Raw genomic sequence first — 27,917 nt, forward strand, 5'->3', positions numbered from 1 at the left:
TGGAAGACAGTGAGAAATCAAGCAGGAGCATCTGTCAGCTGTGGTGACAGAGCCCGGGGAGAATGTGGGGCCGTGAAGTGGGAACCCGCAACCACCTTTTATGAAATGGGACATTCTCATCTTTGAAGCTTGAGCTTGTGGGTTTTGAGTTCCTGTTTGTGCCCTTTAATTTCAACTTTCTAAGTTCATAAGTTAGTAGTAAATAGGTGTCCTGGCTTTCATTATGTGCAGATATTAAGGAGACGTCGGAAGAGCAGTCTCTTCCCGCCAGGTGGGTGGGTTGGGCGGGTTGGGCGGGTTGGGAGGAGAGCTGCTGTGCTGAAGCACTGGGGAAGGAGGAGACCCAGCACAGAAGGAAGGCTCAGGGCGGTGCTGGGAGGCTGTGCTCTCCGGGTCCCCTGAGATCAGCCCCGGGGAGCTTCCAGGAAGCCCCAGCGCCCTGCTCCTTCTGCCAGAACATCCGGTGCTCGGCCTGCCTCATTCTCTAGTCTTTTGTTTGTCTCCACTTGGTGAGATGGAATTCTTAAGAGCACAGTCTTCTGTTACTTTCTTATTTTTGAGTACCTAACATGCTTAGCTGGGTGCCCTAGCCCTGGACTTCTATGGCCTTTAATAAATGTTCCCTCGAATGGAGAGCCTGCCCAGAAGGTAGTCTCCTGCTGTGCTGTGTTGTCTTGATTCTCACTGCAGTGCTCCCCAGGACCCCCTGTCCCTCCCACAGCCCCCGCTTCAGCACCAGCCCTGCCTTTGGTGATTTAGATGATTGAAACAAGGCAGAGGAAATCCCCGTTGCCTCTGCCTCCGGGCTGCAGAGCTCCTGGGTTTCCCCGTAGCCCACAGTGATACTTGGTGGTTAGACTTTGCGGGACTTAAGGATTGAGTAGGTTTTTGTGGCTCCATCTAATTAACTTAACCATCGTGTCGTATTTCCATGGTACTGTGTTTTCTTTGGTCTGAAAAAGTGCTTAAAGACCATGTGACTGTAGGATTACCTGTTTTTTTTTTTTTTCCCCTTTAGCTTTTGTTGTGTCTTTATTAGCATTTTCTGTCAAAATAAGACCTGAACTACAGTTTCCTGTGAATGTAATTCCCAGATGTTATGTTAGGCATTGGCAATTAAAACTACCTGAATTCTGTTGCTTTTTAAGTAGAGAAGTATTTATGAACCTTAGGTATATGTTCTAGGTCTCTCTGTTCCTGTCTGTTGAATGAAATTCATTCTGTAAGACCTGAGGTTAGGAGGTTTGCCTTAAGTTAGGGAAGGGAGGGCAGTTGTCTCAGGAATGAAATGAAGAGCGTAGAGAAGCATAATAAGCCAAAAAATTAAAAATTCAGAGGAAAACAGCACCGCACTGTGTAGGAGGAAACCAAATCTGATGCATGTGTGCAGGTAACACTTGTGATGAAGAGAAAGGGAAGTGTTTGAGGAAGAGGAACTGAGGCTTTAGAAATGCAGAGGCAGACATTTGCAGAATTGGTTGGCTGTTTTGCAGGGTATGTTGAGGAGAGCAGTCAAAAGGAGGTTGGCTGTATGCTTCTAACTCACCTCAGGCTCTGTAAGGAGTTCTTGTGTGATCATTGTTTAACACAGTATTATTGCTAAGACTGTGGGAAATGTCTACAGTTAGCTGGCCTTAAAAGAAAATTAAAACTTAGGTCGAAATCAGGGCCACAACCAGAAATGAAGCTGTCACCCCCAGAGATGACAGGGAACGTTTTGTTCTTGACCCCATGCTCAGACTGATCCCCAAGGTTCCAATCAGAAGAAGTCGTAGACATTCAGTAAAGGGAATCCATTCTAGTTGAATATCAACCCTGCCCTTCCTTCATGACAGAGTTTTCAAAACCCTTATATTTCTCATTACAAAATTCGCATTTGTGGTCACAAGCTTAGGTAATTCAGAAAAGAACAAAAAGGGTAAGAATCATTTTCCCACTCTGCTCACTAAGACTATTTGCCAGCACCTCTCACTTTATGTATGCGGGGCTGCCCTTTATTTTTCCCAGATTTCACTTGTTTGACTTTTTCTATCTCTCCGGTAGGAAAGTCTGATGGAGAATTTGATCACTGGCTGTGCCAGTGCCCTTCTCAAAGCTTTGCTCCCCAAGAACTCCCTTACAGTTCACGTAGTCTGGGGAAGGGCCCTGATGGATCTGGTGGGGTCACATGCAAGCCCCTGTGGCCAGGGAGGCTGGGTCTCTAACTGGAAGGAGGGCGTGGCCGAAAGCCATGGCTCCTCTGGATTAGCAGTCCAAGTATTCTCCCACAATTACTTTGTAAATTTTTAAAAGACCAAAAAAAAAAAAAAAAAGTTGTTAATAACAAGTGCACAGATACAGTAATCTTTAATGGCAGGCATTGTTTGCAGGTAAAATGTGTGATATGGGAGTTATATTTTTATTTGCTTTATGTATGTCTTTTTAAAGAAATAGTTTATATAATAACAGTGTATACTTTCTGTCTGCTTTAAGGGACTTTAAGAAAGTAAGCTTGTGTAGTAGTGTATGGATTGGTTAGTAGGAGGCCTGGGTTTGTTTCTCAGTTGGCTTTGAACTGCATTTCTGACCTCGGGCAAGTGGTCATTTGGGTTTTCATTTACTGGCCTAGAGAAGAAGAAATTTAGACCCTGTGGCCTGTAAGGTCACATTTTACATAAAATTCCAATGCTATGGCTTGATTTTATTACTTTATATTGTTTAGAGGGTTTGGAGTTGTCTCATAGATTTTGTGCACCATTGTCATTACTATGATTTATTTGGTGTCTTTGGCCAGGATGTGACCCTTTGATTTTAATGTAGTTCCCATGGGAAGATATGATTGTCTTTATGTTATGGTTTCTAGGAATGTGCTGTGAAAATAAAGCAGGGATTGTCTCTGTGTAGGAAACTTCATTGGGTGGCTCATCTTTTTGGGTAGTGACACACAATGGCTAGTGACACGCAGTGATGCTAAGTGTACTAGGACAGCACGCTGTTCAAGTGTGACAGGTGTCTTTTTACTGTCCATGTGTTAGTTTTTCCTGCCTTAGTGGACTACCTTGTGTTTATTTCTCTCTAGTTTCATCTTTTTGGTATCAAATTTTTGTAATTTGAGAGGCTTTGGTTTTTGGTCTTGTGTATTTTAGAGTGTTAGCCATATCATTAGTGTGAGCAGCTGCTATTTCTCATGGTCTGTTCTGAATTTTCTTGGCACGCTGAAAGACATTGCCTACTGTGGCTGTGACATACATTCACTCCGAGTTTATCATGTCTCTGAAATGGAGAGCAGTGTGGATATGTATGGAGTTCTAGAACTGAGAGTAAAATATTGTAGCCTCAGCTTACTTCCAGCTTCCTCTTCAAAGACTGTATTATTTAGTCTTAAAAATGGAAATTTATTGATAGGGAGAATCTAGTATATGAAAACAGAACCGAGAGTAAGGCTGTATTTGAGCTCCTAGCAATTGGCATTGGTAGATTTGTGTGGGTTGAAAACATAAGTTTTAAATTTAGTGTATCCTTTTCCAGTGACTGGAGAAAACTATGTGGCATGTTTTAAAATACTGAAAAAAAGAGGACCAGTTTTAAAATAAGTGTCCAGTCTCATTGCAGTATTGCAGATAAACCCATTCACCTTGGAAATTTAGGGGGAAACCTCTAAGTTTAAAAACAACAAGACAGTTAAAAACAAGGTGAGAACAAGTGTCAGCTTAAAAGCAGGTAGAGGAGGAAAAGACTTATTTTGGAACTTAAGGAGGAAGTAACTGTCACTTCCGTTTTCTCTTATGTTCTTCTTACTTTCTTTAGAATACTGGTCTTGTCTCTTGTAGGTTCCCTTCCTGGACCTGTTTCATAAAATGTTTGTATTAAAGTTGCTATATATCAAGCAAAGCAGAGTTTCCAAGACTAAGAGAAATAGCAGAGCGATTTGGTTGGGATTGGAGGAGCTGGCCCCTCCGTCAGAGTATGGCCTTGAGATAGGGTAGAAACTCGAGAAATGTTAGCTATAGTTTCTTATCTGATGATACGTGTTAGAGATCACACCAGGCTTTGGATTTGTGCTCTCTTTCTGTAGGGCAGCTTTGCATTTTGTCTGGTCTGGGAGGATCATGTCCTCTTGAAATAGGGTTCTGTGAAGTGAGGAAGAGCTTTCCATTGCTTTTACCCCACAGTCCAGAGGACTTCAGAGACCATTCATCAGTCCTTAATCTTTGGTGATTTGCAGGATGGTTCATAATTAATTTTATCTCAGTGCTTGTGAGAAATGGCACTTAACCTAGTGCCTGTGAACTTTGACTTTATAGGACGTGGAAATGTTCTGTTCCATATAGAGTTGGTTGTATTTGCAGTAGTAAAAGAAGTGATTATTTTGAATTTTCTATTTAAGGAAATTGCATACAGCATGTTTCTAAAACGTGGAGGATGAGATGGAATCCTTTTACAAAAGAAATGGAAGTAAAGTTTTCACTTAAATTAGCAGGTTTAAAAAGAAATTAGCAGGTTTTTGTGGATGTGCCTCTTCCGCCTTCAGCATAACTTGAAGAGAAACTTACTCTGTGTATATGTGTCCACTTACTGAGAGTGAATATGGACAGTGAGGAACTTATGTGGACTTCTTATTTAGAAACCGATGCTGCTGCTTTGGAAGGCAGTAGGCCAAAAGATATGAAAAGCCAGTGAGAAGAGAAAACTGAATCCCTCGGTGGGGGGTAGGGGTGGGGGTGTGCATCTTAATGCAAGCACAAATATGTTACCAAATATGTTAAATCTAGGAGTAAAAGTAGTTTAGTCACAGGAGAAAATAAATTAAGAAATTAAGGCTGCGTGTATATCTGACATACTGTAATATGCTCTCTGGCCTGGCTCCTTGGTGTTAGGAATGATTTTCTTTGCTTTAAAGATCTCCCTTCACTCCTCACCCTGGCCAGGTAACTCTGGGAGGTTTTCTGTTATTCACATATGCTCGTGTTTTGAAGTCACACAGTGGTATTGTATTAAGTAAGATCTGATTGCAGAAATGGACACTGTGGGCTGTTACACAAGATGGTACCATATGTTCATTTCACGAGACCTCATGCATGCTTTAAGGAAGGAACAAACATTATTCTTTCAAATCTGAGTAGTTTATAGTTAATACTGGTGTCAAATATTCTAGTAAGCACCTAAAATTCTTGCTGTCTCTACTGTTCTTTTTTCTTAGGTCTCTGCTGCTCTTCTGAGAATACCAACTCCTTGTGGTCAGGGACTTTTATGCATTCATAGCACTTATGCTGTGTTGGACATATGGTTTAGAAAATACTGTGTAAAAAATACTGGTTGCATTTGGGCAGATCTTGATAATGTGATTATTGGAGTTGTCCTGTAGAGGTGGTGTGAGTATGTTTTTTATTCATCCTGTCTTGTTTAGTTCAAGTGGCATTAATTTGGTGAATGATGGGACTTGGGGGCAAAGATCCAGTTTATTGGATGATAAAACTAAGGACCTTATAGAAGACCTAGATGGGCTGGGGCTGTATTATGAGTGGAATCAAAAAAGAAGCTCAGAAGATACTAGGTACAGTACTGGGATCTGAATGAGCAGTTGTCCCCCCAGGAAGGGGAAATAGAAGAAAGGCCAGAGGAAGTACTGTTGGTGAGGGAGATGTGAGAGTGTTAAGGACTGTGGAATAGGTGAGTGCTGCATCAGTCTGTTGCAGAGTTGAGGTCCTTTGTTCAGGGGAGGCTGGCATGCTGGGCTTGGCTCTTGTGACCATTGTGTTTTTTTTTGGTTTTTTTTTTTTTTTTTTTTTTTTTTATTTATTTATCCATGCGAGACACACACAGAGAGAGGTAGAGATACAGGTAGAGGGAGAAGCATGCTCCATGCAGGAACCCGATGTGGGACTCGATTTCAGGTCTCCAGGATCATGCCCTGGGCTGAAGGCAGCGCTAAACCGCTGAGCCACCCAGGCTGCCCTCTTGTGACCATTGTTCAGGGCAGTAGCATCAGAAGCACATTCAGCTTATGGAAGTTCAACCTCTGGAATGTAGCAAAAAGTGAATGATTCTTCCCTTGATTTGACTTAGTGGATATGTGGCATAGGACCAGCAGTGGTGGCAGGGGCAACTCTCAGGTCCTGCGATCACAGCTGACAGGATGTTCCTGACTCAGCTCCAGGACTGCTTCCTGAAGTGGTACAGCTTCCCAGTGTGGCAGAGGTGCCCGTATCCTTGGTTGGGTCGCGTTCCTGTTTTTCTGGGAGTCCTTTCTGGAGGGCCCAGCAGAGAGGCTGCTCCCTTGAACCTTGCAGCAATCTCATAAGCATCTAATTCCCTATATTAAAATCTCTCTCTGCTTTAAAATAGCTAGCTTGTTTCCTGCAACCTGATTCTGAGATTGAAGAATTTTATGGTGAGAATGAATGAGCTGATTGGAAACAGAAGTATCCCTGGAAGGATCCCAGAATGAGCAGCAGAGGGATAGATAGGTGGATCTGTAGTTCTGAAATGCATGTGCTACTGCTTTCCTAATGGGTGCAAGGACTGTGGGATTGCCTAAGGGAGCTGTTCTCACAGTGCAGGTTTCCAGGCTCTGTCCCCAGAGATTTTGATTCAGGAAGAAGTGATGGAGTCCTAAAGTCTATATTTTTAAAAAGCTGTTCCTGGTTATCTCTGAGACATGGGTAAATTGAATACCAGTGGACTCATTTCTTGACTCTATGAGCTATGCTTATGATAATCCTTTTTTTTTTTTTTTTTTAAAGATTTGTTTATTTGAGAGACAGTGTGCTTGCATGCCCACCATGCTAGCAGGGGAGGGGCAGAGGAAGAGAGAATCTTCAGGCCAATTCCGGCTGAGTGCAGAGATGTCAGGGCTGGTCTCACCACCCTGAGATCATGACCTGAGCTAAAACCAAGAGTCAGGGGTTCAACTGACTGAGCCACCAGGGTGCCTCATGATGATCCTTTTTTTTTTTTAAAGGGAGGAAATGTTTAGGAGTTACACATTTTGAAAGATTCCACTGCTGAGGATTAACCTTTTCTTGAATTTAATGGAATTAGCTCTGTGACTACTGCCAGAATGTGCTAGTATTTCTCGAGTGGAGTGTACAGGATTTCCTTCTTTTGTTATAACTAGAGGAAAGAAATATATTTCTGAAGTGTTACTGAATATAGGATAAAAATTGAGTTGTTTCTAATGAAAGTTAACAACTTAACTGAGTATAGTATTTTCTTGTTATCAATATGGTATTTTACAGTATAATACTTCCATTTCATTGTATAAAATGTTGTTAGTGTATTTTCTTACCTCTGTTTATAGTTAAAGGAAGATCACAATGGAAGCTATTTAAAATACGGAAATGCCTCCTCAGAAGAGAGGTCAAAGGATTATTTGGAGAACTGGCAAATTCAGAATAATTTAGTAGTTTTTAGAGTTCATTGAGCTCTGGAGGCCAGGTGGTTTAAGGATCAGGGCTCACATGTCCATGTAGATGAATACGGGGTTGGGGAGATGGCAGGGGAGAGAACATGTCTTGGTGTAAACACTCGTTCTGCTTTTGATTTCTTCACCCCCGCATTGTGCCTTCCTCCCCCCAAAGAAAAGAGAAACACCAGTCCTGATTTCTGCCCTTCTCGTTCATCCTCTCATGCTGGCTTTTTGAAGGTCCATGCTAACAGATGAAGAAGGAAGTCACCATTGTTCTGTGGTCGGATGGTGCCTACTTGATTGAAATTGATTAGCCCTAGATGATTGGAAGCCTTGTAACAGCGGGGGTTATATGTCAAACGGGCCTCCACTGACGGGCAAGACTCCTTTTCCTCTGCAGCTGCCAGACTGCTTGAAATTAGGCAGAATAATTTTGCACTTGGATAATAGGCAGGAATTAACTGCAGCTCACCAAGTGCTGCATAATGATGGGAAATGTGGATGGCGCTAATCAAATGCATCTGCATATGGCATTTTCATTATGTATAAGAGGCATCTGCGCGCAGAAAGGAAATGAGCTTGTAGGGCTTGTATGGGTGCATGTTTGAGAAGATGCATCTGCAGAAGTGGCCTCCTCTTTCCTTTGCTGCATTGAATCCTGACAGAAGTATTGAATTAGGAGGCTGGCACCGTGTGGTTGCTATAGGTTCTTAAAAAAAAAATAACAGCTTTATTGAGACATAATTCATATATCGTACAGTTCGCCCATTTAAAGTACACAGTTCACTGTTTTTTCGTTTATCTCTGGGGCTGTGCAGCCATCACCACAATCTAATTTTAGAACATTTCTGTCCCTCTTAAAAGAAGCTATTGGTTCTTTTATAAAGAAAACATAGTTTGCACTTTTTAAGAGATATTGTTTCTGCTTTTTTTTTTTTTTTTTTTTTTTTGCTTTTGTTTTTTTGGTGGGAATGCAGATTTTCTTAGGCCCTCTGCAGAATCATCCTATTTCTCAGAAAGCATGTGCTTTTATAAACAGTTATAAAATATATTTAATGTTCCAAAGGTTACTTGCTTTTCTGACTTTTGGACTTAACCTCATGAATTATATGTTAGTAACTGGGTTTATCTAACTACTAGCTGGGACCTTTTCAGCTTCAAGTGATAGACTCTAATCATTTGGTTAAGCATTAAAAGACATTTGTTAGCTCTTAAAACCTGGAAGGAGGGTTGTTGGGTTCAAGGAGTGAGTGGATTTAAGGATTCTCCCTCCATCTCGCCGATGTTGATCTCCATGTTGACCACATTTGCCCCCCTGGTAGCCAGAGGACTCGTGTGGGGCTGGTGTGGGGCTGGTGTGGGGCTGGTGTGGGGCTGGGGTATGTATCGGCTCCCCACTGGTGCTGGTCCGGGGCTGCTGCTGAGCTGTTGGAAGTGAGGCTGAGGGTCAGGTGCCAGGGCTCACCTCAGCTTGCCTTGGTTTTTGTGTAACTGTTTTTTTATAAATACTGTAGGTTTTTATTTCTTCATTCTGGGATTATGAATCTACTCATTTAAGAGTGAGACCAAAGCAACCATCTCAGTCATATTGTAGTAACTAGTGATGCTGATTCAGATGGTTCTTCTGAGATTTGAACCAGGCCCAGGCCCCGGATGCTGCTTCTGAAAGATTCTTCACAGCCAGGGGTTAACAAAGCGGGTCTCCTGGGGTGCTGGCTTTTACCTCTCTGTGACGTTCAGTGCCTGAACCACTGCCGTATTTTCCTTAGTAGGTTCGGTTCTTTAAAATTTCTTTGTTGTGTTGACATTTTCTTAACAATTATAGCATCTGTGATTTTGTAAGTCACTCTAATTTGTATTCTCTTGATGTGACTAGGCCTGACTTTTTTTTTTTCTAAGATGAATAAAAAATATAACTTACCTGACATGGGTTTTTACCTGACATGTATGTTCTATACATAGTTTGCTCCCTACCTTTCTTTTCTTTTCTTTTCTTTTCTTTTCTTTTCTTTTCTTTTCTTTTCTTTTCTTTTCTTTTCTTTTCTTTCTTTTCCTTTTCTTTTTTCTTTTCTTTTTTCTTTCTTTTCTTTTGTTTTCTTTCTTCCTTTCTTTCTTCTTTCTTCTCTTAAAATTAGATTCAGTAAAGCTTTAAATCAAAATTTAGAAAACTTAAAAAAAAATAATCCTGTGGTACTGCTGTGTTATGGTGAGGCTGACTTTATGCTGGATAATTAAAAAGATATTCTGAGGCCTGAATTGTGATTTTCTAAATCCATGGCATCAGCTGAAAAGGTTTTCTTTTACTTAACAAGTCCTATTCAGCAGCCGTTCTCTAAATACTTGGGACACGTTGGCACACAAGACAGACCAAAATCCCTGTCCTGGTGGAACTTGCCATCAAATTGGTTATGGGAATGAGACAGCAAACCTAAATACAATAAACAACTGAAACTCATGGATGTTTGAAGACAGTATGTGGTATGGAGGAAGTTGCAAACTAGGTCAAGGGAAGAGATGAGGGTTGGGGGTAGGTTGGGGGCTGTCTTTAGGGTGTGGAGGCTTATTCAAAGGAAGGAATTTTGTACAGATTTGGAGGAGGTAAGGGTATTTGCCATGAAGCTGTGTGAGAGGAGAATGTTCTGATAGCAGCTAGTACCAAGGTACTTTAAGGTGGGAACTTAGACCTGGAATGATCACAGAGCTGACCCTGTGCATAGGAGGGGCGGGAGTCTAAGGCAGTGAGGTCACTGGGAGGGCCCAGCAGGTTCGCCTGAGAACTTTGAAGTAGGCAGTGCTTGGGGGGGTTCTGAGCCGAGCACAGGACAGGATCAGAGTTAGATTTATAAAGGTTGATTTGGAGCCTAGACTGGAGGGAGGGCAGTTGAGGCCGTGCACCTGGTCACCAAGACATCGGGGAGACGAGGGTCCTCTGACCATCCAGAACGTGGTGACGAGGGTGGTAAGGGTCTGAGGTTCTGGATATGCTTTGAAAGCAGAGCTCACAAGATGTGGGGTATAAGGTAGAGAACCGTCCGAGGTGATTCCAAGATTATTGGCTTCAACAACTGGGCTCTGAGATGGCTATTGATGGAGTAAATTGGGGTAAGGAGTTTTGTTTTAGACTTTTTTTTTTTTTTAATGTCTTACAGACCTCCAGTTGACCTGTGGGTGGGCAGCCAGAGGGCTGCAATCCAGGAGAGGGCTGGGCCAGAGGTGTAAGTTTGGGGTGATGTTGGGACTCTGAGATTATACATCAGCCGGCGAGGGCCTGCAGGAGGGAGAGAGAAGGCTGGCAGCTTAGGGGTCTCAGTCTTGAAGATGTGGTGGAGGAAGAGGAGCCTCTGGGGGGCTGGAAAGTATAATGGGTGAGTTAGGGAAATAGAGCAAAGTACCAACCAAGTCTTCTGGAATTGAAATGTTAGCTTTTAAATAACTTCTAAAAGTGGAAATTTGAATTGATTTTAAAAATGATGACGTTATATTTAAGAAGAATGTGCCTTCCTATTGCTCTTGAGTTTTCTAAAAGCATGTAACTGAAAAAATTTTTTTTAAAATATTTTTATTTATTTTTTCATGAGAGACACAGAAAGAGAATGGCAGAGACACAGGCAGGGGGAGAAGGAGGCTCCATGCAGGGAGCCCGACGTGGGACTCCATCCCAGGTCTCCAGGATCAGGCCCTGGGCTGAAGGGGGCGCTAAACTGCTGAGCCACCCGGGCTGCCTGAAAAAAAAATTTTTTTTAAAGATTTTATTTATTTATTTATGAGAGACACAGAGAGGCGGAGACATAGGCAGAGGGAGAAGCAGACTTTCCCGTAAGGAGCCCGATGTGGGACTCCATCCCAGGACCCCGGGATCATGACCTGAGCCAAAGGCAGACGCTCAACCGCTGAGCCACCCAGGCTGCCCATAACTGAAAAATTTTAATATTCTCAGAGACACAGAACCGCTTAACGGTTTTGGATAATCCGGGGAGAGGGAGATGTTACCGACTTCCCACCCGTCCTAACGTTGCCGTTAATATTTGGTAACTGTCTTCTCCTGTTCCTCTGTGTATTCTGTAGTTGTAGTCATTGTGCACATGACAGTTTTGTTTCCTTTTATTTACTTGTTAGCAGCTTTTTTTTTTTCACGGTGCTATTATTATTTTCAAAACAAAATTTTGGGACGCCTGGGTGGCTCAGCAGTTGAGCGTCGGCCTTCGGCTCAGGGCGTGATCCTGGAGTCCTGGAATCGAGTCACACATCCCTGAGTTCCTGCATGGAGCCTGCTTCTCCCTCTGCCTATGTCTCTGCCTCTCTCTTTCTCTCTGTCTCTCTGTCTCTCTCATGAATAAATAAATAAAATCTTAAAAAAAAAAAAACCACAAAATTTTTGTTAGGGAGCTCCGCTTATTTTGCAATTGGTGTGCCTTGACAAAAGGATTGAGTGGGTAAGACAGCTTTGCCACCAGCAGATCTTTGCTTTCCCCTCCCTTGTCTGCTGGGCCCTGGAGTCTGCGCTGGGTTCATCTCCTGTGCTTTGTCTGGGGATGGAGAATGCTGGAAGGAGAGGGGGAGATGTTAGAGACGGAGCTGGGGCTGCAAGGCTGGGTCAGTTCTGACCAGTGGGAGGGTAGCAAGCTTGCAGGGCCAGACAAAGGGAGGGAGGAGGGCCTGTGAAGAGGGGCCTCTCCCCTGGGCTTGAGGGACCACGGGGCCACTCTTTCTTGTGACATCTTCAGCAATAACACTTCAGTGCCTCAGGGGTTTGAAAGAAAAATTACAATTTAAAAGGAAAACTCTTCATGCACTATTTGCATATGAGTGGCGCCTGTATAATTAAGAACAATTAAATTCCCTGGGCTGGATTGAAAGGGAGGCTCCAGCTACTTGTGCTGCTGTTCCAGGGGAGTGCAGCCTGGAGCTGTCAGCTCCCTTGAATTAAGTTGGAGGCCTTCTGCCTGCCTGAACCGCCCCCCCCACCATCTCCTCCCTGTCTCCCTCCCAATAAATTAAATTTGAAAACAGACACTTTCTAGCCTTGTCCTGATTTATTTCTGTGGAGTCAGTGGAAATCAGAATATCAGTCTTCCTTATTTTGCTTTTCTGCTGACCTTAGAACTGACACTCCTCTCTCTACAACCTGGGCAAACACTCTGCTGGGTGCTTTGCAAGCTCTTTCCATACAAATTTCATTTAATCCTCACAGTGGACCTACCTGCCTTAATTTTACAGTAGTAGAAACTGAAATTCTGGTTACAAGAACAGTAGACGATCTCTTACACTTCTCTTTCTAGTTAATTCTCCTCTTGTGGGTTGGTTTCTGATTGGGATCCAGTCATCTGTAGGCCCTGGGAATGCTGTAAACTTATTTCATTGGTAAAACCTTTTTGTCCCTTGGATTCCTTCCTCCCAAGATGGAGTAGGAAATCGGACACCATTTCACCCGTTCTTCCTCTTCTGGTTTTGCAAGAGCTGTGTAGTTTGTCATAGTGTTGAAGGACATTGAGTGGAGCAGGAAGGTAGTTGCTTTCCATTCTAGGTTTCCTGTCATCCATCCCCTGGGGAGGGAGGCAGTGCATATCAATAATTGAGTGTGTTTCAAGTGCCTTTGAAAAGTAGAATAATTTTTATTCCTTACCTTCACTGCAGTGTAAATGGGTTCTTATTATGGGCAAGGCCCCTTTGAGGACTTATTCATACAAGGCCAGGTGGGGACATCACCTGTGTGTCCCTTCTAGCACTTCTTATGTTTCTGCTGTGGTCATAAAAGTGTGGAACACCTTCCTACCTTGGGTTTCCTGAAGTGTCTCACAGAGATCTCTCAGGTCCCTGCATGAAATTGTTCCTTCATTGTGTGGTCAGGAGCAGAACCATAGGTTCTAAACTCGAAGGTAGCTCCTGTGTGCCCAGTCCTAAATGCAGTTCATACACAAGCATTTCTCAGTTTACAACAGCTTGTGAACAAAGCCACCAGGAGCTTACTACCACAACCAGTGACTTTTCCCAGTGAAAGGCAGCCAGGAGCTATCCTTTCTTTACTTAAAATTTTCTTTGTTTTGTCATCAGGTTTGGGTTACTTGTATTGCTTAACCATGTAGCCTTCTGATTCGTTGGGAAGCTATGGTTCTGGGCCACATGGAAGGGGATGCCACTGGGAGCTCATCTCTGAGGGTCAGCAGAGGTTAGAAGGATGGGAAATTACATAGTATTAGTTCTGTTTGGCAGTGGCCCCTTTCCAGTGTTTGAGAAGGGTGAGGGGTGCCTGGGTGGCTCAGGTGGGTAAATGTCTGCCTTTGGTCATGATTCCAGGGTCCTGGGATTGAGCCCTGCATCAGGCTTTCTGCTCAGGAGCACGTCTTCTTCCTCTGCCCCTCTCCCCCATTCATGCTCTCTCTCACTCTCAACTAAATAAATAAATCTAAAAAAAAAAAAAAAAAAAAGAGAGAGAGAGAAATGTTTTAAAGAAAAAGGGTGAGAAGCTGTTTCAGTTAGAATTAGGTTTTTAGATAACAGAGTTACAAGATATTAGTGGTTTAAAACAAGATATATCCAAAATCTATGAAGAACTTATCAAACTCAACACCCAAAAAACCAAGTAATCCACTCAAAAAATGGGCAGAAAACATGAATAGACATTTCTTCAAAGAAAACATGCAAATGGAAAACAGACACCCAAAAAAATGTTCAATATCACTCGGCATCAGGGAAACTAGAGATCAAGACCACAATGAGATACCACTTCACACCAGTCAGAATGACTAAAATTAACAAGCCAGGAAATGGCAGATGTTGAGAAGGATGTGGAGAAAGGGGAACCCCCTTACACTGTTGGTGGGAATGCAAACTGATATAGTTACTCTGGAAAACAATGTGGAGATTCCTCAAAAAGTTAAAAATAGAGCCACCCTACAACCCAGCAATTGCACAACTGGATATTTATCCAGAGGATACAAGCACTGATTTAAAGGGGCATGTGCATCCCATTGTTTATAGCAGCAACACCCACAATAGCCAAACTATGGAAAGAGCCCAGATGTCCATCAATAGATTAATGGTAGAGAAGATGGTGGTACACACACACACACACACGTACACACACATAGGACTATTACTCAGGCATCAAAAAGAATGAAATCTTGCCATTTGCAATGATATGGATGGAACCTAGAGGGTTTTATGCTAAGCAAAATAAGTCAGTCAGAAAAAGACAAATACCACATGATTTCACTCATGTGGAATTTAAGAAGCAAAACAGATGAACATGGAGAAGGGAAAGAAAAATAAAACAAGATGAGAACAGAGAGGGAGACAAACGGTAAGAGATTCTTAACTGTAGGGAACAAACTGAGGGCTGCTGGGGGGTGGAGTAACTGGATGATGGGCATTAAGGAGGCACTTGATATAATGAACACTGGGTGTTGTATACAACTGATGAATCACAAACTCTACCTCTGAAACTAATAATATACTCTATGTTAATAATTGATTTTAAGTAAATAAAGTAAAAATACAGCAAAAAAATAAAAATGAAAGATAAAATTTTCTTCCTTCTGTGCAAGTATGACCTTTTGCATCCTCAGGCTCCAGGAAGTCTTAAGGACCTGTGCTCCCTCCATATCACCACATTTTCTTCCCTAGGGTACTGGGCCTGGTACTCAGGATGCAAGTGGAGACATTTGTGTTCATGGCAGCAGGTGAGAGGAAGGGATGAAGGAGAGAGCCAGAGGGCTCCTGGAAGCTGCTGCACAATACTTGAGCTGAGCGTCCATTTGTTGGAACTTGGTCCTATAGCTGTACCCAGCTGCAAGGGAGCCTGGGAATGGTGCCCGGCAAAAAAATATATGAAAGAGGGAGAGGGGGCATATTAAGGGCTGTAGAACAATCCCTGTCATACAGAACCCTGGGAAAGAAACCATGAAAACTTTACCATTATTTCTCAAGGGAAGATTGTTTTTGACATAACACATTTTTAAGCTACCCCCACTCCCCACCCCAATCCCTAGGGAAAAAAATAACTCAGCCCCTCTGATTTGTATTAAGGAGTACTTGTCTTTCTGGGAACATTCTAGTCTAGTTTCTCCAGTGTCAGTATTACTTGGATTTCACATGAGAAAAATCAGCTTTTAAGCTATTCTGACAGTGGGATTATATCATACAAGAAGTGAGCTTGGCAGTAGTAAGTTATGCTCTGTAGGCAAGTGTGTGGTGTATGCCCAGTGTGCTTAGTGGACAGCTTGACAGTCCAAAAAATCCTCTAAATTTTTTTTTTTTAATATTCGGAGGGTAGTTTTTTGTTTTGTTTTTAAAGAAGACTTGATCTTGTTGCATAATGACATGTCGTCCAGGTATTATAAGAAACAGGAATGCCAGGACACACGAGTTAGTATTGTACAGGACTAACAATCACCGTACTCTTCCCAGGAAGCTAACACTGGAGGTTCTTCACTTGCTCTGGCCAAGAAGGCCACAAGGCTGGCTGTTCAAGGAACAGTTTTTAAGTATAGAAATTTTTCTTGAGAGTTTTCCGACAGTATTGCTAATAATCTTTGTAATTGGCTGAAGATCATTTTGATATATCACTCACATTGGGTTTTTAAAAAATTGGGACACCTGGCTGGCTCAGTCGGTAGAGCATCCAATTCTTGATCTTTGGGTCATAAGTTCGAGCCCCATGTTGCATGTAGAGATCCCTGAAATAAATAAAAACTTGTTTTTTTAATTTAAAAAATTAAAAAGATCAGTTCATCATGTTTGAATTAAATGTTGTTCTGGGATGTGAAGTGATACAGGATTATTCTTTCATCCTACCAAGAAACTCTAAGAAATTACCTTATGTATGTCAGTTTTTACCTTATTTGCTTTTCTATAGTCTGTGTCCTCCATTTGTTTCTCCCCTTGTCTGGAATGCCTCTTCCATTTTCACCGGGAGACAGCACATCCAGCCTTCCAAGCCCCACCCCATGCCACCTCTTCCAGAACACTTTTCCTAACCTGCTCTACATCATTTTCCTCCTCCTATGGACTATGCTCCTCTTTGTATTATATACAAGATTGTAAGCCCTTTATTCATCTCTGGAGGCTTGGGTCCAACAGCCTTGACTGTTGTAATATCTTAATGCAGGACAGCTGAAGAAATTCATGGCAGTGTGATTTGGCATTGCTGCTTTTATAATGTGAATAAGTATACCTACCCAGTTGCTTAGAGGGTTATAGATGAGCTTTAAAAAAATAGCTGGTTCACGTTCAGAGAACTAGTATCTAAAGTATACTAGTATACTTTAGTATCAGTATCTAAAGTTACATGGACACTTCTGGGAGCTCAAAGTTGGTTTTCTAGAAATAGCCACGGTATATTGCAGGAACTTGCACTATCTACCTGTGATTGAGAAGGGCAAGTCCTTCATCCCTAATCTCCACATTCGCTTAGTGTTCATGTGAATTTGCCTCAGCTTCTGCTTCTGATATGTAGCATCTGGCCAACTCCATTGCTGTTTCGAGACTTCCTTTTTCATCCTAACTTGTTGTCCTAGAGCTGAAAGGTTGAGCACAATGCATTTTATATTCTGATTTAAAAATCACATTTAATTATTTCAACTTATCGTAGAATCTAGAAAAAAGATGTTAAATCTTTAAACCATAGATGAAAAGCTAAACATTGCGCTAAGGCATAAGTTGGAACAGGAGTTAAGAAACATGGGCTTAATTACTGGCCTTTTCTTTTCTTTCACTTATTTATTTATTCTGCCTTTTCTTTTAGAAGTTTTTGCAAATTTAATGACTTAACTAAAGGAATTCTTTATGGCATGTGGACTGTGGTATGAATAAATGTAATAATATATTTTTAAAATTCTTTGGAATGCAAATGTCATGTTCTTTTTGGGTTCCCAGACCCAATTTCAGTGTGTGTGGGGGCTCCTCTACATAAAACACCAAACAATTCTAGGACACCAGCAGGATGTCCAAGAATTCAACTCAGTTCTGACACTGCATACTCAGAGATTGCACAGGTTAAGGGGTCAGGTCTACAAGACTGCCCTCTCCACTTGGCCCTCCACTTCAGATGCCAGTCACCAGTTCCAGACTGTTAACCTGTGCTTCTGACTGACAGGTGCAGATTGGCCATTCTATTGACCTTCTCCTTAGGTTCAACTAATTTGCTAGAGCAGCTGTCAGAAATCAGGGAAACACTTAGGTTCACCAGTTTATTGAAGGATATGTTAAAAGATGTGTATGAATCAACAGCCAAATGAAGAGATACATTGGGTGAGGTCCGGGGAAAGGGTTCTGAGCTTCCATGCTCTCTCCAGACTACCACTCTTTCTGCCCCTCCACCACCTATACCTGTTTAGCAACCCAGAAGCCCTAGGAACCAATCTCTTTGGGTTTTTGTGGAGGCTTTCGTACATAGTAAGGATAGACTAAGTCACTGGCCATTGGCTGAATCAACCTACAGCCCCACCCCTCTCCCTGCCCAGAGGAGTTTGGGGGGTGGGTGGTGGTGACTGAAAATTCTAAGTCTCTAATCACAAGGTTGGTTCCCATGGCAACAGCCACTCACCTTGATTGAGGTCCACCATTCATTAACATAACAAAAGACTCCTTTATCACCCTTAACGCAGGAAATTCTAAGAGTTCTGGGAGCTGTGAGCCATGAATTGTGGATAAAGACCAAATATATATGAGAAATAAATACTGACAAATCACAGTATTGCAAATGCCTTTTGAAGATAAAGTCCTGTTAGTGCCACTAGAAGGAGGGGACAGATTTGAATGGTGTGAATGTGTCATTTCAGCATCCATTGCAAGGGGAATTAAGTACAGGAGTCAGAAGCTCTACAAGTCTCCAGGTTGGGCGGGGTAGGAGGCCATAATTCACCAAGATCCGTCTCCTCTGAGGATAAATTCCAAGAACCCCAGTGAATGCCTGAAAACTGTAGATAGTATTGGGCCCTGTCTATACAGTTGACCCTTGAACAGCATGGGGCTGGGGCACTCATTCCTTATGCAGTTGAAAGTCCACATATATCTTTGGCTCCCCCAAGACTTAACTACAAATAGCCTACTATTGACTGGAAGCCCTACTAATGACATAAACAGTTAATACATTCTGTATGTTGTATGTATTCTATACTGTATTCTTACCATGAAGTAAGATAGAGGGAAAAAATGTTAAGAAAGCCATAAGCAAGAAAATTCACTTACAGTACTGTGTTTATTGAAAAAAATCCATGTATAAGTGGACCCATGCAGTTCAAACCTGTGTTGTTCAAGGATCAGCTGTGTTTTTTTTTCTGTAATCGTGCATACCTATGAAAAAGTTGAATTTATGAATTAGGCACAGTAGCAGGTTAATAACAATAATAAAATAGAACAATTATGACAATGTACTGTAATAAAATTTATAAGAATGTGATCTCTTTCAAAATACTTATTGTACTGCATTCACCCTTCTTGTGATGATGAGAGATGTGAAATGTCTACCTAATGAGGTAAATGGCATAGGCTTTTTGACCTAGCATTATAATGGCTAGTATTGACCTTCTAAGCGTATATCAGAAGAATAATTACCTGCTTCTGGACCGTGGTTGATGGCAGGTAACTGAAACCACAGCAAGCAAAACCATGCATGAGGGGGCCTAGTGTCCAGTGCTGGTGATCCAATGGGGAGTCTGAGAGAGATGTTGAATTCCACCATGGATTCCATTTGGATGTGCCTGTAGGCCATCTGCGGGATGGTGTCTGGTACATTTGGAAACCCGAGTCAGGAGCCCAGCAGAGTGGTCCAGGCCACAGAGACACAGTCTTGGGAAATGAATCAGTCAAACCACAGAAGCCAGCTCTGGCTGATTTAAGCAGAAAAGAAATGTATTGAAAAGATGTTGGGCAGCTCTCAGAATCTCTAGGAAGACTGAAGAACCAGGCTCAGAAAACAAAGAAAGAAGAGGGGACTTAGCAGGATAGAACCACAGCTAGAATTGTGCAGTGGAAGCAGATGCCCAGAACACTTCTGTCCTTGACATGTACCCCACTGCCTGACTGCCGTGGTTGTGACCAGAACCATTCTCACTTTCTTTCCTTCCTCATGGCACCAGCTCTTGATGCTCTGCTTCAGGCAGGTGAATCTGGCCAAGTCTGGGTCACATGCCAGCATCCTGGCTATAAGCAGGGCTTAGAAAAATTAGTAACTGGCCCTTCCAGAATCCAGGAAGGGTAGTAGTGGGAAGTCTGTGGTTGAAGTAAGGAAATTTGCATGCTGGGCAAAGAAATAACAGATGTCCGAAGAGGAAGCATCCCCCAGTAGGTGACAGTTGAAACTAGGGAGTAAGTGTGACTGGCCATAGTGAGACTTTAGGGAGAGCTGAGGGGTCAGTAGAGTGGGAGAGAGGAGCTTGGCACGGAGATGAGAAGGAACAGCACAGAGGGAGGAGGGAGACTGGGCAAGATTTCCTAGAAACCAAGGAGGGGCACTTCAGGAGAGGAGCCAGTGGGGAGATTGAGTAACCTCAGCACTTGCCTTCCCAGCTTGTCCTCACCAGTGACCTCAGAAAAGCATTTTTGGTAGAGTGAGGGGGCAGGATATCAGAGGCATGGATGGGAGGCAGTGTAGCATAGGGGCTTGTTCCCGTTAAACACTCAAAACATCGGTTTCTTTGGGTGTGGAAATGGGATAACAATGGTATCCACACAAGGTTCTTAGGATTATATGGGATAGTGCTGCACACAACATCTAGTACACTGTCAGTGCTCAATAAGTGTAGTTCCTGTCATTGTCACTTTCACTCACAGTTGGAAGGATGAAGGTCAAAGAGTGTTCTCAAGTGACAGGAGCTTGAGTCTCTCATGTGTATAAGTGGAGGAGAAAGCACAGGAGGGGATGCTGAGAATCCTGGAGAGGGTAGGATGGGTAAGAGCCTAGAATCAGCCCAGGTTCTATCCAGAAAGGGGCTCTTGGGCATTAGTCTTTGAGAGAAGGAACACCTCATCCGCGGGAGCTATGAATGGGGACAGATCTGTCCCTTCACAACTCGTGGGACAGATCGGCATGTCGGACATCCGCTCTGGCCTTGGGCAGGCCTGGCCAGCAGTGTGCAGGGCTGGTTTAAAACGCTGCATATCTCATTATCAGTGAGAGCACCTCTGACAGACTGGTAGTACTGCTCCCAGGATTTTCCTTTTCACTTTGACCTTGAAGTCTGAGGCTCCTGTACTAGAAGAAGCTAGAAAAATCATGTCCAACCAAATGATTCCCCCTACCCCCCTTGGGGATTCAATGGGAGAAAAATACTGGTTCCTGCTTTCATTGTTTTTTTTTTTTAATTATTTTTTTTAAAGATTTTATTTATTCATGAGAGACACACACACACAGAGAGGCAGAGGGAGAAGCAGGCTCCAAACAGGGAGCCCGACGCGGGACTCGATCCCAGGTCTCCAGGATCAGGCCCTGGGCTGAAGGCGGCGCTAAACCGCTGAGCCACCCGGGCTGCCCTCCTGCTTTCATTGTTAAGTGGTTCTTTGCCAGTAGTACTATGCCAGGAAGATTGGCAGCTCTAACTTGAGTAGCCTTGCTTGTGTCTATCCTATCTTCCCGCCATTAACTTCTGGGTGAAGTATTTTTTAAGTTAGAAGTAAGAGCCGAACAAAAGCAACTTGTAGTGCTCAGATGATGATGTCGACTGTCATAAGGCAGGCCCAGTAAGTAGCTCAGTAGCACAGCATGTCTTTCCGTGAAGACTTCAGAGTCTAGACAATAGTGTTGTTTTGCTCCAGTCTCTTGTTACCTTTCTGAGGCAGAGAGGGTTCGTGAAATGTGTGGGAAGCCGGTCCTCTTGTCCTTGTCCTCATCGGGTGGCGGAAGCCTGGTCATGGCTGCTCTCTCGAGGTATTAGAAGAGTCTGCATGTAAAAGGCAGTGAACCATAGATGCTGGGGCTCTGAGGAGGATGGAAACCAGTCCATTGAGGAATATGGGAAACCGGGCAGTTCCATCCTCCCTATAGGAGTCACTGTCAAATGACTGTCAGAGGGTGAAGGGAGGGTGGAGGGTTACCTGTTCAGAAGGGACTACAAATAGCCTCTGCAGGCCATCTTCTGCACAAACTGGTTCAACCTTTAGGTTCCTTTAGGGGGAAGGCCCAGCACAGACCCATGGCACGTGAGACTCATGTCACGGTGTGTTGTGGTGGGTGTCTGGCTCATGGACCGTCCCAGTGTTCTCATCCTCCAGTAAGGCCTCGTTGTCGGCTACCCTCCTGTCCTCACTGTTCATGCCCACCTCCCTTGCTGTATGCTCCGCACTCCCCTGCTCAGTGCCGCCAGCCCAGCCCAACTTTCTGAAGTGTTCTTCTTGCTTGGATGGGGTTCTCCAGATGTGGCCTGTGTATCTTAGCCTTTCCTTAGCCTTTGTGTCTTCCCTCTTGCCCTTATCTCAGTTTCCATTTGAGTTAACTGTTCTTTGAGGCCCCTGTCTCCCCCCACCCCCGGCCCCAAGCCTTTCCTGAGTCTTCCAGACATTTCTGTTCCTTTCTTTGAACTTTCTTGATCTTTGAGTTTTGTGAGTTGGGATGCTTCCTGGATTGTAACCTTGATGGGGAGACTCTTCCTAGAGCTAGCCACCTGCCCTGGTGTAGCAGCTTCTTCCTGAATTGTCAAGAGCTGTTGAGCCTGGGTCTGCAGTTCCTAGACCCCATTGCTCCTTTCCAGAGAGGTGGAGCACTGTGCTTGGGATGATTTGGTCAGATAACATTTCTGAATGGCCAGAACAGTTTGTTACAGTTAATTCATTTCCATATCGAAGTCACCGGACTGAAATTTTTTAATGGGTGTGTCTGATATTGGCAGATAGATTTCCTTTTCCTAGGAACACAGAGTCTGGGCATCTGAACGCTCCTCTTGGGATCTCGGGGCCACGCAGTCCAGTCCAGCCCCTTCAGTTTGCCAAGGAGGAAACTGAAGCCTGGTGTCACATGGGCACGCATATCATACCTGGGACCTGGACCAAGCTCTTCTCATTTCCAGAGAAATTTCTTTTCTCTTGTACTACCCACTCTTTTTGGAACTGTTTCTTTGTCTTACATATAGAGAAAAAAAAAAAGTTACCTGAAGTTTCTGAAAAAAGAGAAGAAGACAAAAGAGGAGAAGTCAGATAATCTCAGGCAGTGATACTCTTACCAAATAGCGTGTGTAGAATGCCTCGTCCACATGTCCCAACGCTGAGGGAAGAGTCAGCTCTTTGTGGAAGGCCGGTGTCTTCAGAAGGGCTACGAGAGAGTGTGGGACAGGTCCATATAAAGAGCCCCTTCACCTCAGATTACTGTCACCTCTATTTCTTCTCCCTGTGCTCCTTTTTTATTTTTATCTTCTCATATAGGGCTTTTCCTTAGAATTATCTTAACTGGTGAGGGAGGAGTGAACACTGGAGAGATGTGGCATGAATTTAGCATTTGTGTTTACAAGATGCCTGAGTTTATTTTATGCCAGATGAGGGGACTCTTTAGAGGGAAGGAGGCAGGTGAACTGGGACATAAAAGAAACATCCGCATTATTAAGAGCACACATGCAAAAAGGTTAATGCTGACTTTTGAGTAAAGGAGAAAAGGGAAGGAACTTTGTCTTTTATTGCTGTAGCTCGTAAAGCTTAAGTTACTTTGATGTCATCGATTTGGAAATGAAAACTTTGGCGTCTTTAAACACAGTATAATTTCTTAGCTACCACTGACATTTGAGGATGGTTGTTGATGTCCATGGTTGGCTAAATTTTGGCAGTTTGCTGCCTCTTTCCCCCCTTCAGTCTTTAACAAATATTTGAGGGCATGTGCATGTGTGTGAGTACTGTCCAAGACCGTACCTACATCTAAATGGTTTTGTTGGGGATCCCTGGGTGGCTCAATGGTTTAGTGCCTGCCTTCAGCCCAAGGCATGATCCTGGAGTCCCAGGATCGAGTCCCACATCGGGCTCTCTGCATGGAGCCTGCTTCTACCTCTCCCTGTGTCTCTGCCTCTCTCTCTCTCTCTATCATGAATAAATAAAAAAATCTTTAAAAAAAATAAAATAAAAAACAAATTGCACAAACTGGTTCAACCTTTAGGTTCCTTTAGGGGGAAGGCCCAGCACAGACCCATGGCACGTGAGACTCATGTCACGGTGTGTTGTGGTGGGTGTCTGGCTCATGGACCGTCCCAGTGTTCTCATCCTCCAGTAAGGCCTCGTTGTCGGCTACCCTCCTGTCCTCACTGTTCATGCCCACCTCCCTTGCTGTATGCTCCGCACTCCCCTGCTCAGTGCCGCCAGCCCAGCCCAACTTTCTGAAGTGTTCTCCTTGCTTGGATGGGGTTCTTTGGGAACCAACTTTTTAACTTAGTGATGTTAAATCTCCGTGTAACTTGGTCTCCTTTTCAAAATTGTAAAGTCAAGTGAGCCGAAACTGACCAAAGAGAAAAATGAATCTGTTCTATGACTTTTAGGCAGAAATATTGACATGGTTTTACTTCTCCATAATGAGATTGAAATAGAGTTTTCTTTGAAGTTAAAGAAACTCTGGTTATGTCTAGTTTATTACTTTAGGTTGGACCTTACATATCTGATTTTTGTTAGGTGTGTAAAACTTCCTGATTGTGGGATTTAGAAATCTCTGTTATGATATGAGATGGCCCTGGTTTAGATTTCATTTGTTCTATTCAGAGATAAGTACTGCTGCCCGTTTGGGACTTTTAAATCCCCAAGTCAGCTCTGACTCAAACTCAATTGGCTTCTCCATCTGTTCTCATTACTTTTCTTGTTAGATGACAGTCTTCCTCTTAGTAACATGATCTAATATTTATTGCACTTAACTCTGTGCCAGGCACGAAGCAAAGGCATTATTATCTCATTTTAACCTCAGGATAACTATGTGGTAGATATCTGTTGTCATCTTCATTTTAAGATAGTAAGGCTGAGACTTTTGAGAAGTTAAGTGATTGACCCACTCGGGACTACAGAGTGGTGGCCTTGGGCCTGGAATCCGAGTTTGTTGAGCTCTGAAGCCCAAACTCTCACCCAGCCGCTAGACTGCCTGGGTTCCTTGGGTAGGTTCCTGTGAACTTGAGTAGGCCTGAACTCCATACCAGCTTCATGTTTCTGACCTCAGCAGATCTGCATTGGAATTCTGGCTCTGACTCTTAGTAGCTATGTGATCTTGAGTGAATTACTTAAATACTTAAAACCTTGCCTTCATTCAGAAATTAGGTGTGAAATCTAATGATAAATCCACTTTTGGGTGTACAAGACAGGAAGAGACTATCTTTAATTATTTTACTTATTACTTATATAGTAGCCTGACTTTTCTAACATAATTTTTGGCATGTGAAATTGCCTGTTTTCTTTTTCTTCTGGAATGCTGAGCCCTGGCCAGCTCGATCTGGAGTGAGTGGCTGTGGTGCATGACATCCATCACCTCTGGGGGTTCTTCAGAACATTTCTGGAGGCAACTAGGTGTGTTGGTGACCTTTTTGTACACAAGTCTTGGAGTTAGTCCTGGCCTTTTGAGGTTGGAGGGAGACCAGTAAACAGCATACCTCTTCTCTGCTCAAGTTCAATGCAAGTGGAGAAGTGGCAGAGGCTGGGCAGATGGAGACTGAGCTGTCACCTTGATTTAGTTAGAGGCAGAGAAGTGGAGGGTGGAAGGAAAGATTGCAGCCAGGATTCTTCCTATCAGATGAGGATTTTAGAAGGGGTTCTCTGGTCTGTGTATTGTTTGTGACTTCAAGAAAAATGGGAGGTGGGCTTGCTGAAGGTCACAAAGCTTCTATTGGCCAGCAGCTCAGAAACTCAGACGTCTACTCCTGAACCAGTCTGGGGACCATGTTTGGTGGAGTGCTAGGTGGTGGGACGAGACAATGGAATGATTGTATTTTGGAAAGCTTGCTGGAGTCCTTGAAAACAGCTACACATGTTACATTTAAGGGCTTTTTCAGTTAAATATTTTGGATTACATGGCTTTTAAAATGTCACATGACCGGGGGCCCCTGGGTGGTTAAGTTGGTTTAGCGTTTGACTCTTGTTTTTGACCCAGGTCATGATCTCAGGGTTGTGAGATCACGTCCTGAGTTGGACTCTGTGCTCAGTGGGGAGTTTGCTTGAGATTCTTTCTCTCTATCCCTCCCCCACAAGCCCTGCCCCCAAGATACAAGAGCTCTGTCTCAAATAAATAAATATTAAAAAAAAATGTCATATGATCATTGATAGTTTCTTGGTGTACATAATATACCACACATATATATACATACACACATTCTGTATTTTATGTCTTTAAGTATGTTTATGTATGTTATACATGTACATTTTTTCTTCTATTTTTTAAATATGTTTTTTGGTATGTTAATTTGTCTTGACTCTGAAGAAAAATCATTGTAATGATTAACATTTGTGGAAAGTATGACCTGCCATGTGGGTTTTTATGTGATGGTTATTCTTAAAAATACAGATTTGATGATGGGTTCAGCCTTTAGGGGCAACCCTGGCTGTGTTCCCCTCCCCATCATAAATAGTCTAGCTAATTTAGAGGCCAAATCTCCTTCCCTCCCAACCCCTCACTCCACTCACCTTACATGTATGTCTTTATTTGAAGTTTATGAAAATAGTCATGTTATTTGAATGCATCTAGAAATGAAGCCTATTAAAACTTAAATGCATCCCCATATTTGTTTTTTTAGTATATGTGCTGCCGAAGCAAGCACATATTTGTTGAATGCTTACAGAATCTGTACATTTGATATGAATTATACTAACCATAATCTAAAAGTATCTTGAATTTTTGCAGCTGTAGAATTATATTAGACTTCCAGTAATTCAATTTTTTAAATTTAAAATCTAGTTCAGACTCATCTATGAGGGGGTAAAATGATAGCTTGTAAGAGCCATTGGCCTAAGAATATACTTTAACTCAGCATTCAAATTTCAAAACAAAACAAAAAATAATGTCTTTTCTTTTCTTTTTTAGCTTCTCAGACAAACTATTTAGTGGAAAGGGCTTACATTTTCAGCCATCAGTTCTGGATTTCGGGATTCAGTAAGTATCTTTTCTTTATAATTTTTAGTAACTTTATTTGCATTTTTTGCTTTCAAGATATCATATATATTTAAAATATATTAATGTATATAAATATATTTTTATATAACACATATCTATATATAAAATGTTAAATACTTTTTAGGTATATTAGTAATATGAGGTATATTGATCCTAGGACTTGTTAAAAGGAATATTTTTGTGAAAAGGAGAGTGTAAGGTTGTGTTAGCCATTTCACCAATATTTAATAAATACACTTTATAATATTTTATAGTGATTGGAATTTAATAAGAAGTCAGTATTAAGTCCCTGTTTTTCTATAACAAATCAGGTTATTTTATAATGAAAAACACTAAATATTTATGGTTTCTGAATTCTTTTCATTAGATTCATTGGCTTGTTTTTACTGCTTGCTATGCTTTGAGATTCAGAATTGCACTGTACAACTGTTGCTACAATTAAGACTTTGGAAATGAGTTAAGTGGGGAAAACAGCATAGAAGCTGTAATTACTTACATCGTGTTCAGAACTGTTAGGATGAAGGGGATGTGATCTGAGTGTTGGTTGAGGGACGAATCTGGGAACTGGGAGAAGTTAAGAGAAGAGTGATGCTGTGCAGAAGGGGAGAATTTAAAGACTCTTTTTGGCTGTGACACTTAAAGTGGTTGAAGTTTGAAACTTCAGGTATTAAACTCCCTGGATGCAGAATATATCAGCACTGAAGAGATACAGTTTCACATTTGTAGAGATTTGAGTATGGAAGTAAAAGTATTTCAGATGTCAAAGCTCTGCTTATTTCAGCAGCCTGGAACATCACTGCAGTGTTACAAAGAACTTTTTTGAGTTACAGGAAAAGTTAGGTGAATGAAGTAGGCATGGTGCTAGGAGAGCATCTGGGGTGAGTTAGTGGTGGGCTCCTGGTGTGCTCTGCTTTATTCATCTGGATTTCCTTCTTTCCCTCTCCTTCTGATCAGCAAAAGATTAGAGCTGCAGGGAAGGAGAAGGAATTTTAAATTTAAAGTACCTTGTTGAGCTTTTAAAGGAGATTCTTGTAAAAGGAAGAAGAGAGAAAAGTGGGAAGGGCTCTTGCTGACTTTACAAGATTCTAGGTGTCTGCTTTTTTGTGTTTGAATTTGTACATTTTTATTCTTAGGTAAAGAAACATTCGAAGCTGCATTTTTGATCAAACCTCACTGGTTTGAGATTCTGAGAGATCACTTTACTTTGGTGAAGAGTGTTTATTCTAAAGAATTTTAATGCAGGACCTACTTTTAAAAATACATATTGCATAAGATTGTACTGTATGTTAACGAAATAAAAATATGGAAAAGAAAAAATATATGTCACAGATTGCTAAATATAATAAGATGGATAATAGTAAGTACAGTTAGATCAGGATAACTCCAGTTCATAGGACACTGACTGTCTATGATATATTTACAATTCAGTAAGATAAAAATCCTGCAATCAGGGCACATGGATGGGTGGGTACATTGGCTAAA

General features: G+C 42.3%; 1 protein-coding gene across 3 annotated transcripts in view; it reads left to right on the forward strand.

The window, feature by feature from the left end:
• TMEM131L (transmembrane 131 like) overlaps positions 1-27,917 on the forward strand; it is a 161,226-nt gene that overhangs the window by 55,001 nt on the left and 78,308 nt on the right. For all 3 annotated transcript variants that reach the window (XM_038559066.1, XM_038559067.1, XM_038559068.1), the window contains one exon: positions 26,346-26,414. In XM_038559066.1, the coding sequence (XP_038414994.1) occupies positions 26,346-26,414 (69 nt within the window). The remainder of the gene's footprint in view (positions 1-26,345; positions 26,415-27,917) is intronic.

This window comes from Canis lupus, chromosome 15 (genome assembly GCF_011100685.1).
Source record: "Canis lupus familiaris isolate Mischka breed German Shepherd chromosome 15, alternate assembly UU_Cfam_GSD_1.0, whole genome shotgun sequence".
Classification (NCBI taxonomy): Eukaryota; Metazoa; Chordata; class Mammalia; order Carnivora; family Canidae; genus Canis; species Canis lupus.